Here is a 12167-nt window from a genome sequence, read left to right on the forward strand (position 1 = left end):
GGGTCCTTACACAGCGTTTGAAGACCCTGCCCACATAGTCCGGTCATCCCGCCCTAGCAGAAACGTGTCTGCTGCAGGCACTGTCAATAATGCCCGAGGAGTTCAGAATCTTGGCGCTTGTGTGCTAGCGGAATATCACACTGCGCCACCTGGGCGCCCCACATAAACTTTTACTTTGTTACTTTCATGTTTTGCTTGTTCAGGTGTGAGCACAGAAAAATTAAAGATTAGGAATCCAGTGAAAACCAAACAAAACAAATATGAATCAACATTTAAAAAAAGATTACCATTATTGCCTTTTTATTATTATTTAGCTTTAAAAAACAACCAGTTTTCTCTTCTATTCTTTATCTCTCCATATTCACTCTGCTCTTGCTACTGTAACATTATAGGCTTTTCATATTTAAACAGAATAAAATACTAAACCTTTAAATAACTGAAAATTGTAGTTGATTGTGATAATGTCAGCTGCTACTATTACACAGGCTGTGTTTGTGTATGCAAGTTTACATTCATCCCAGCAAAATGAGAGCATGTAAACACAGACGTTTAAAGTACTCCTTTCACAGTAAAGCTATTGTTACATAACCACACACATTTTGTCAGCAAAATTACATTCATTTCAATGTCATCTCACTCTGTAGTAAACAACACCGCTTCGTTAGCCAACGAATCTTTGACACTGCAAAATATGTAGCACATGTCTGTCCATATGGGCAGAATAACTTTTGTCAGACACACTCAATCATCTACTTTGGCTTTGTCGAATGTCATAGCATTGTGCATAAGCACCAACAACTGATTTAATAAAGCATCTGTGACTGTGGTTTTACATTAAGTTCATAAATTCTTAGTATTGTTTTAATTATTCTACATTATATTTAAGGTAAAATATATAAAGCTTCTTCATCTGATACGTCAGATTTGACTTAAAAATCACGAGAGGCTCAAAAAAGACCCAACAATTTGCTGAAGAAGTTAATGCTGGTTCTGATAGAAAGGTGTCAGAATACACAGAGCAGCGAAAGGGGGACCAACACAACATTAGCAAGGTGGTCATAGAGTCAGCCATTGTACAGCTTCACTGGAGTCGAGAGGGTCAAGGGCCTTGCTCAAGGGCCCAAAAGTGGCTGCTTGGGAGAGCCGAAATTCAAACACAGCCTTCCGCTTGATAGCTTAAATCTCTACCCACTAAACTTTCACTGTGCCAAGTTATGCACGCTGCCTGCAACTGTCAAAGGCTCTTATTGCTGAGGTTCAAGTTTAGAAGCAGCAAAATGACTCAAGTCCATTTAAAAAAAGCAGCCGGTCACCAATATGTGCCCTGTAATTGGCAGCCTGTGTCTGTCCTCATTCTGATGTTGAGCATAATGACTGTGTTTAGTAGACGCAAAGCGAATCTAACAATGATTAATATAAATAGAAGCAGGTGACTCACCAAGCACTCCCAGTCTGTAGTTCATGGTGACCACAATGACATTGCCATAGGCTGCCAGCACGCTTGCGTCAAACATGTTTCCAGTTCCTTCCATGTAAGAGCCGCCGTGAATGAACAGCATGACCGGCTTCTTCCTGCGGTCACGGATATCTGAGAATAAATCATTCAAAAGGCAAGAAAAAGAACATGAGTGGAGGCAAGGGATGCAAGAAAAGCACTAAGGCAACCACAGGAAGTCTGAAGAAAGTTTTTGAATGTGAGTACAACATGCATTTAATCCTGTAGGCTTTATAAAACCCAGACAGAAAGTCTGCTTCTGCTTCTTAAAATTAAAGACCTGCTAATGGACTATTGATGAAAAGAATAGGGCTCTTCTTTAGTTTGTGTTTTGGCATTCACTGGTCAGGTCTCCTTTGAAAAGAGGAAAATAAAGATTCAGGATTTTTCCCTCAGCCTGGATTCTATTAAATTAGTATCTGACTTTGTCTAGTCTATATTAGTACATGCTTTTCATGGAAAAATATATTTCATGTTCAAATGAGGGTCAAAGATGATGTTTTAGTGTCAAAAGGCCATCTGTTCAGAGCATTATTTTTATTCTATTTTATTTATGGATTTCTCTCTTTTCTCCCAATTTTAGCAAAGCCAATTAGTCTTCTGCTGCTGGAGACTTCGATCCGAGAACACATGCTCCCTCCTGCAGCCCACCGCCCCCCTCTTACATGCCCATACTTTACTGTGGATTCACGTGAGGCCAGTCTCGTGCATGGAGAGTCACACAGTGATCTCAGCGTTCCTCCACTTTTGTACATGACTCTCAGGCTACTAATCAGGGTTATAACACAGAGTTGAAGACCCCACCCTCTTATTAGTCCAGTCTTTTCCTACCCAGCAGACATAGTGGCCAATTTTTTGTTTGCTACAGGCACTGTCAACCGACCGGTAGCAGAGCTGAGATTCAAACTCGGGTAGTTCAGAATCCCAGCGATGAAATACTAGCAGAATATTCCACTGCACCACCTGGGCACCTCTGTTCAGAACATTATTAATATCAATAAATGTCACACCCACCCCCTTTCAAAAGACATAATTCTGTCCCCTGCAGAATTCCCACCAACACCAAGATTCTGAACACCCCGGTTCAAATCTTGGCTCTGCTACCGATCGGCTGGGCGCCATCTAGTAGGCACAATTGGCAGTGCCTGCAGCAGACAAAAAATTGGCCATCGTTGTCTGCTGGGTGGGAAAAGGCCAGACTAAATGGGTGGAGTCTTCAAACGCTGTGCAAAAACCATGGTTAGCAGACCAAGGCGCCTGTGCAGAAAGTGGATAAGCCTCATGTGTGAATCCACCAAAGCACCAAACTCCAGCAGCGCTGCTATGTCTGATCCACTCATACCAGCACAACACACACTAACACACCACCATCATCATGTCATTGTCCCTGCAGTGCTGTGAATGATCCACCACCTAAATAATACCTGCTCTGTGGTGGTCCTTTGGGGGTCCTGACCATTAAAGAACAGGGTGAAAGCAGGTTAAAAAAGTATGTAGAGAAATAGATGGACTACAGTCAGTAATTTTAGAACTACAAAGTGCTTCTATGTGGTAAGTGGAGCTGATAAAATTCACAGTGAGTGTAGAAACAAGGAGGTGGTTTTAATGTTATGGCTGATTGGTGTATATGGGCACAGAGAAATCACAATTTGCAGGAAATGTTTAACCAGTTAAAAAGTAGTTTCCTTTATTGTAAAAGATACTATTTACAGATGCTGAAAGATTTGATAATTACTGAGCATATTGTAAAGCTTATCAAATACCCAAATAACACTAAAGCCTACAAAGCAATAACACACACACACACACACACACACACACACACACACACACACACACACACACACACACACACACACACACAGTCGTTCAGTTACTTTCACTAAACACTTCATTCCAGTTGTAGTAAGTCTGATGCAACAAATGCTTGGGGCAAATAACCCCAGTGTAGACCCTAAATAGTATACAGCAGTGGTGTCAAGCTCATTTTCACCGAGGGCCACATCTGCATTATGGTGGCCCTCAAAGGGCCAATTGTAACGTTTCCTGCTGTAATTGCAGTCTGCCTTTTAAGTCTTGTTAATTTGTTGTTTTTCTTGGGGGATAAATTCTGTGTTTGGTGTCCAAATGTCAAATGTACAGTATACTGTATATTTATAATGTATATCTACATTTATATTGTACTCCTTTACCACAGACACGGCCTCATAACACAAGAGACGTACAGGTTTCCTTCTTGAAGCACAAACTTGTATTCACTGTCCCATCTTTCATTAAACTACCTTCCTTCTGCTTCAATTTTCTCTTCTTGAACACTGGGATTGTTTGTAAATATTTCTCAACATCACTTGTTGGAAAACCGCCTCAGTTAAACGCTGATGTGGAAACACTGCCATCTAGTGGCGGGATGTGGTCACTTTGCGGGTCACAAAATCGGCATGCATTGTGGAAGATGCAGTTTATGTACGATTTTACAGTGTACTTTAAGACAATCATACGTCTCTTAAGCTCTCGCCGTATTTGGCCGGCGAGCCATGAGTTTGATACATGTGGTATACAGCGCAAGTTCATAGCAAGATATCACATACTCTTGTTCATTTGCATTAAAAGGCAACTTTGATCATCCAATCCTACTTTTCATGTTGTTGGGCAGTGGAAGAAAACCAAAGAACCTCTCTCTATATCACACACACACATACACACAAGCTTTGACATGTCACTCTTGTGCTTGTTTCAGGCCTGATCGACCTGCTTTCAGTAGTAACTGATGGCCTCTACGCACAGATACATGTTCCCTCCTTCGTCTATCACTCACTCTTTAATGTCACCCTCTTCCATTCGCCATCTCATCCTACATTTTCCTTCTTTAGGCTTTCACTGCTTCATTCTAAAATCTCTCTGCCCCGGTTTCCTTTTTCAAAGACTTCTTTAAAGTCTCATTATTGACTGCTAATGTTTAAAAAACGTCAGCACTTTTTTTAATGACCCGCTAGATCCTTGTTTATGCATTCACACACTTCGCACAAGTTATAAATAGAGCTATGAGACACATAAAGTGAGTACAGAGTGGGGAGATTCCAAGAAAAGGTGTTATGGTGCTGAAAGACGGGATGTAAGAATATGGCTAGAAAGAATGTGAAGGTTGACGCATAGGAAGGACCCTGTGGGAGGAAACTAAAGTGATGAAGATAGAAAGCCAGAAAGAGGAGGGTAAACAGAGTACATTTAAATCAACACTAATAATGTAATAAAGGTCAGGTTCTGGCAAATTATTCAAATAATTGTGTAGACAACATACTTTAATTATTTTCATGCTGTCACGAATCAAGCCTCTCTGCTCATGGACTTTGTTTATATGCCACACCCCTCACTCCAGGAGCACATTTTTTGTTTTCAGTCTGAAGCCAACGCCCTTTAGTATGATTGGTCCCCTGCAAAGTACTCACAGCTAAACCTTGTTGAGGAAAAATGCTCTGAGGATATAAGCAAAGAGCTGGGGATCAGTCTTCGAAGACTATTTTGCCTTTGACTCTGTCACGTCGGTTAGTTCCTTGCTCATGTAATTTAAATTTGATTTGCCTTTGCTTTAAATTTGACTTTGCTATTGCTTCTGGTTTGTTTGTTGGGTTTGTTCGTTAGCTCCCTTTAGTTCCTTTTAGCTAGTAATGGCCAGATGACGCCTCATAAAGCCTTGAAGCCTGATCAGCCATAACATTAAAACCACCTCCTTGTTTCTACACTCACTGTCCACTTTGTAGCTCTACAATTACTGACTGTAGTCCATCTGTTTCTCTACATACTTTTTTAACCTGCTTTCACCCTGTTCTTCAATGGTCAGGATCCCCACAGGACCACCACAGAGCAGGTATTATTTGGGTGGTGGATCATTCTCAGCACTGCAGTGACACTGACATGGTGGTGGTGTGTTAGTGTTTGTTGTGCTGGTATGAGTGGATCAAACACAGCAGCGCTGCTAAAGTTTTTAAATACCGTGTCCACTCACTGTCCACTCTATTAAACACTCCTACCTAGTTGGTCCACCTTGTAGATGTAAAGTCAGAGACGATCGCTGATCTATTGCTGCTGTTTGAGTTGGTCATCTTCTAGACCTTCATCAGTGGTCACAGGACGCTGCTCACAGGGCGCTGTTGGCTGGATAAGTTTTAGGTTGGTGGACTATTCTCAGTCCAGCAAGGACAGTGAGGTGTTTAAAAACTCCATTAGAATTGCTGTGTCTTATCCACTCTTACCAGCACAACACACTAACACACCACCACCATGTCATTGTCACTGCAGTGCTGAGAATGATTCACCACTCAAATAATACCTGCTCTGTGGTGGTCCTGGGAGAGGCCTGACCATTGAAGAACAGCATGAACGGGGGCTAACAAAGCATGCAGAGAAACAGATGGACTACAGTCAGCAATTCTAGAACTACAAAGTGCTTCTACATGGTAAAAGGAGCTAATAAAATGGACAGTGAGTGTAGAAACAGGGAGGTGGTTTTAATGTTATGGCTAATTAGTGTAGATCTTGACTACAGGTAGGCCAGTCAAGCACATTCATTCTGTTTCAACAAAGTCACACTAATATAGCACATACAGAATGAGGCCTGGAATTATCTCAAAAATAATGATCGGCTTCCCAGGATAAGGATGGGTGGATTTAGAGAAAGGTGAGAGCTAAGAAGAGGTGAGGAATCGTTGCTCTTGCTAAGCTAAGGATAGTGGTAGGGCTAAATAAATAGAATAAAAGGAACAGAGGGCAGATGGTATGAAACTACAGTAAGAGTCAGACTGAAGGGGTATGGTGTTTCAAGGAGGAAGGTAAGGCCAAGCGGTAGAGGCAGAGATCAAAAAAGATAAAATTGGTAAAAAATGGTAAAAGAAAGGAGGTAAGAAGGGCCAGAGGGTAAGGAGGGTCAGGCTATGGAGGTATAGAGGTAAGGAAATGGACATAAAAAGGTATGTGTAAAGAAAATGAGAAGGGCAAAGAAGTCTGCGCTGTAGAGTTAGAGGGTAGAAAAAGGAAAAACAAAGTTATGGAGTTACAAGGCACGAAGCATGAAAGTGGAAGGTGCCAGAGGAAATAAGGTTGGAGAAAGAGATAGGAGACTGGAGGAAATAAAAAAATCCAAAGGGCAGCAGAAAAAGTAGAGAATAAGTTACCAGGGCCTGCAGGTGGAAGGTTTGCAAAGAGACAAGAAATGTCAAAAGAAACAAAGTGAGGATGAAAAAAGTACTAGAGACATGGAGGCAAGCAAGCAGGTAGAGAAGGCCAGAAGGTAAGAAGGTCCAGGCCAAGAAGAACAAGAAAGCCGAAGAGACACAGAGCTTGTAGGAGGGAGCAGAAGGTCGCATTGGATGCATCAAATATACACCGATCAGCCATAACATTAAAACCACCTCCTTGTTTCTACACAAACTGTCTATTTTATCAGCTCCACTTACCATATAGGATCACTTTGAAGTTCTACAATTACTGACTGTAGTCCATCTGTTTCTCTACATACTTTTTTAATCTGCTTTCATGCTGTTCTTCAATGTCCAGGACCCCCACAGAGCAGGTATTATTTGGGTGGTGGATCATTCTCAGCACTGCAGTGACACTGACATGGTGGTGGTGTGTTAGTGTGTGTTGTGCTGGTATGAGTGGATAAGACACAGCAGTGCTGCTGGAGTTTTTAAATACCGTGTCCACTAACTGTCCACTCTATTAGACACTCCTACCTAGTTGGTCCACCTTGTAGATGTAATGTCAGAGGCGATCGCTCATCTATTGCTGCTGTTTGAGTTGGTCATTTTCTAGACCTTCATCAGTGCTCACAGGAGGCTGTGTCTTATCCACTAAACCCAGTACAACACACACTAACACACCACCACCATGTCAGTCTCACTGCAGTGCTGAGAATGATCCACCACCCAAATAATACCTACTCTGTAGTAGTCCTGGAGAGTCCTGACCATTGAAGAACAGCATGAAAGCAGGCTAAGAAAAGTATGTAGAGAAACAGATGGACTACAGTCAGTAATTCTAGAACTACAAAGTGCTCCTATATGGTAAGTGGAGCTGATAAAATGGACAGTGTGTGTAGAAACAAGGAGGTGGTTTTAATGTTATGAGGAAGGAAAAAGAAAACATTTACAAATAAGGAAAAACACACACCAACCGGGACCCAAAGGGTCTTGTTGCTTGCTGCTGATCCTTTCATGCAGAACATATTCACTGAAGTGATTAAACAGAAATAGTCTATTTACTTCAGTCTGTAACAGTGTGTTTGGTGACAGTAGTGAGTCAACTGTGGAGCTTCTATCTTGTGTGAACTTAATTAGTTCCAAATCCATTGGACACAGACATGCTAGCCATTCTTTGCCTCTATTCTCATCCATGCCCTCATCCCATTAAAATGCTGCTACAACACAATAATCTCTCTGCCATGTGAAACTAGGGACTTGATAAGTTCATTTCTGAGGCCATTGTGCTCCATGGTCATTGTTACTGGACGTTGTTTCATTACAAAAAATCTTGTCTTGCCAGCAATTGTGACATACACTAATCAGTCATAACATTAAAACCACCTCCTTGTTTCTACACTCACTGTCTATTTTATCAGCTCCACTTACCATATAAAAGCACTTTGTAGTTCTACAATTACTGACTGTAGTCCATCTGTTTCTCTGCATGGTCAGGACCCCCACAGGACCATTACAGAATAGGTATTTTTTGGGTGGTGGATCATTCTCAGCACTGCAGTGACAATGACATGGTGGTGGTGTGTTAGTGTGTGTTGTGCTGGTATGAGTGGATAAGACACAGCAATTCTAATGGAGTTTTTAAACACCTCACTGTCACTACTGGACTGAGAATAGTCCACCAACCAAAATTATCCAGCCAACAGCGCCCCGTGGGCAGTGTCCTGTGACCACTGATGAAGGTCTAGAAGATGACCAACTCAAACAGCAGCAGTAGATGAGCGATCGTCTCTGACTTTACATCTACAAGGTGGACCAACTAGCTAGGAGTGTCTAATAGAGTGGACAGTAAGTGGACACGGTATTTAAAAACTCCAGCAGGGCTGCTGTGTCTGATCCACTTACTAACACACCACCACTATGTCAGTGTAACTGCAGTGCTGAGAATGATCCACCACTTAAATAATACCTGCTCTGTGAGGGCCCTGGCCATTGAAGAACAGGGTGAAAGCAGGCTAAAAAAGTATGTAGAGAAACAGATGGACTACAGTCAGTTATTCTAGAACTACAATGTGCTTCTATATGGTAAGTGGAGCTGATAGAAACAAGGAGGTGGTTTTAATGTCATGGCTGATCGGTGTAAATGCCACACAGCTTTAGGTCAATGGGTCAGGCTTTGTTTTCAGTCACTGTGTGTTTGGAATTTGGTCTGTTCTTTAGTTTCTGTCGGCACTTAGTTTTCTTTCCCCTTTTAAAAATGTACGTAGCACTGGGTGAATTTGCTTCTATACATTATCTCTATGTTTGAGTTACCAGATGACTAAGTGAGATTCCTGGATTATACAATTATTTGTCACTGCAACAGCTTCTATTGTATGTGCTTGTGTCAATGTTTAGCTTATTAGTTTTTGTCAAGCATGGCTGAACAAAATTATTAATATCACATTTATACAAAGGCAGCAAATCGGCAATGCAAATAGTGGTGGTGCCACACAGCTGGACTGTTGACATAGGAGTGTTCATTCCATGTACTGATGGGTTTTCTCCAGGTGCCCAATAAGTGGATTGGCAACTCTAAAGTTCAATGCTCTAAGTTTAATGTATTTCTAAGATTTGGACCCACGACGACACAATGACGGACGCTAGTAACAATGAATTTAGCAGATTTCGTCCATATTTTAGAGCTGAATAAGCTTAGCAGTCAGGGAGGTGGGAGTATTGTTAAAATTGCTGGAGGCTAGTGAGGAGCGACAGGCTTTATAGCTTATTTGCAGTGTTTATTTTAACTTTGATCTTCTCCCATGGACCAGAAAAACAGCAGACAATGCATCACCGGGCTTACAAATACCGTGAAAATGCTTTCAACGAAAAACAGCAATAATTTTTGCATCCATTTCCCCAGACAAATTGATGTATGTATTAAGATGTATAGTAGCTCTATTGAAGAAACACACTTATTTAATATGATATCCCATTTATCAACTCGGTGGTGTACTTTAATAGTTACCAGGTTTTTCACTCTGCATTCATTTTCACTTCGAATCTTGTGTTTTTTTTTCCCTGAGCTATTGCTGGGTTTTATTAATATTAATGAACAAAAATGAGTAACGGAATAGAAAAAGAACAAGATGGAAGAGCAGGAGGGATGAAAAAGATAACATGAATTAGGTACATACACTGATCAGCCATAACATTAAAACCACCTCCTTGTTTCTACGTACATTCACTGTCCATTTTATCAGCTCCACTTACCATATAGAAGCACGTTGTTGTTCTACAATTACTGACTGTATTCCATCTGTTTCTCTACATACCCTTTTAGCCTGCTTTCACCCTGTTTTTCAATGTTCAGGACCCCCACAGGGCCACTACATGTGGTAGATGATTCTCAGCACTGCAGTTACACTGACATGGTGGTGGTGTGTTAGTGTGTGTTGTGCTGGTATGAGTGGATCAGACACAGCAGCGCTGCTGGAGTTTTTAAATACTGTGTCCACTCACTGTCCACTCTATTAGACACTCCTACCTAGTTGGTCCACCTTGTAGATGTGAAGTCAGAGACGATCGCTCATCTATTGCTGCTGTTTTAGTTGGTCATCTTCTAGACCTTCATCAGTGGTCACAGGACGCTGCCCATGGGGCGCTGTTGGATGGATATTTTTGGTTGGTGGACTATTCTCAGTCCAACAGTGATAGTGAGGTGTTTAAAAACTCCATCAGCATTGCTGTCTTATCCACTCATACCAGCACAACACACACTAACACACCACCACCATGTCAGTGTCACTGCAGTGCTGAGAATGACCCACCACTTAAATAATACCTGCTCTCTGGTGGTCCTGTGGGGGTCCTGACCATTAAAGAACAGCATAAAAGCAGGCTAAAAAAGTATGTAGAGAAACAGATGGACTACCGTCAGTAATTGTAGAACTACAAAGTGCTTCTATATGGTAAGTGGAGCTGATAAAATCGACAGTGAGTGTAGAAACAAGGAGGTGGTCATAATGTTATGCTTAATCAGTGTATGCATGCAAATTTAAGTTTCTTTTTGTGGAAACATCTTGGTTTAAATATAGTGACAAACAGTGACACAGGAGGGTATGATTGTCATATTGCTCCAGTGTGTAAGTGGGAGGGAAAGCATTATGATTATAGAGCACTAAGAAAACAACAACTTACGACTCACATTGCAGGTCAAATGCACTTTGGCAGCTACAAACATTGTATTACATACCTACCATGTAGTAACAGCAAATCTTCCTTATAGCTATTTCCAGACCTACCTCGTAGTTATTACAAATCAAGCTCATAGTCAGTATAAATCTGATTAATCAAATTTTAATAGAAAGTTTAATAGATTTGTTATATATATAAATTTTTATATATTACGTTTATATTCAAAATATTAATTTAAAATAACTTCATTTCCAAACATGTCAAATCTACCTAGTGATTAATGCTTAAAAACCTGGTGGTTTTTACAAATCTTCATAGTGATTATTTCAAACCTATGAAGTAATGAAGTATTGGTATCGGACATAAAAAAGTGGTATTGAGCCAGCCCTAATTATTACATTCTCGAGAATTATGGCAACATGTATCAAATTTAGAGTAACAACATCAGCAAAGGAGCTTATTAATATGTAAACAGCACAACACAGAGTAGCTGCTAAATATTACTAACCGATATATTTCCAGAGAATGAAAGGAGCACCTTTACAAGCCAACAAAAGCTGTTCATTATGAGCTTTATAAAATCCGGAATTCATGACTGCAATTCAGAAACATTTTATATTGAAGACCAATGCTTAATGATGTATAACTTGATGATCATAAAAACTGGACATCTGAGCAATAAAAGGCTATATAGTTTGATGAATCAACTTATCACATTTCCCACATCTACATAATTTAAGTTTTGAGGAAGCCAAATTATGTTTTCAACTTAATGTCTGCTGCAAAGTTTAGTATGATAGCAATCATTTAGTAAAAATCATTGGACATTGGACATGCCATCAAACATAAAGCAATTAACAGGACCAGGCGCACCCTATGGTAACAATACTTTACTAATGGCTTCATATTTGAGAATGATAATACTGTACGTTTGTATACACCGGTAAAATTATTCAAGAGTGGTCTCATTCCAACACTAGATTAAGTGATTGGAAGGGCTAAAACACAAACTTGATTCCATTCTAATCAATGACGATTACTAGAAAGTTGTAAACCCAGCTGGAAAAGTCAATAACTACCATATAAAATAGTACAGACTATTTTATACTTGTATAAAGGCTTTCCAAAGGAAAGTATCATAGATCTGTTGTAAATAGGATACAACACAGAATACATTGTCCCATCTCCATGTTTTATATATGTAAATATATTGCAGTCTTTCCTGACTGGCAGCCTCATGCCCATAGAAATTTACAATGTCCTTGACTGTGGACAGTTTCAACCATATTTCAGCACCTACATAT

At 40.4% G+C, this 12167-nt stretch overlaps 1 protein-coding gene across 9 annotated transcripts in view; it reads right to left on the minus strand.

Annotated features, from left to right (window-relative positions):
* Nucleotides 1-12167, minus strand: part of nlgn2a (neuroligin 2a) — a 211983-nt gene that overhangs the window by 116214 nt on the left and 83602 nt on the right. For 6 of the 9 annotated variants that reach the window (XM_062994298.1, XM_062994297.1, XM_062994295.1 and 3 more), the window contains one exon: nucleotides 1439-1588. In XM_062994298.1, coding sequence (XP_062850368.1) covers nucleotides 1439-1588 — 150 coding nt within the window. Of the gene's footprint in view, nucleotides 1-1438; nucleotides 1589-4816; nucleotides 4841-5769; nucleotides 5786-12167 lie in introns of all 9 variants that reach the window. The other 3 variants (XM_062994303.1, XM_062994296.1, XM_062994302.1) reach the window with 3 other exon arrangements.

This window comes from Trichomycterus rosablanca, chromosome 4 (assembly GCF_030014385.1).
Source record: "Trichomycterus rosablanca isolate fTriRos1 chromosome 4, fTriRos1.hap1, whole genome shotgun sequence".
NCBI lineage: Eukaryota > Metazoa > Chordata > Actinopteri > Siluriformes > Trichomycteridae > Trichomycterus > Trichomycterus rosablanca.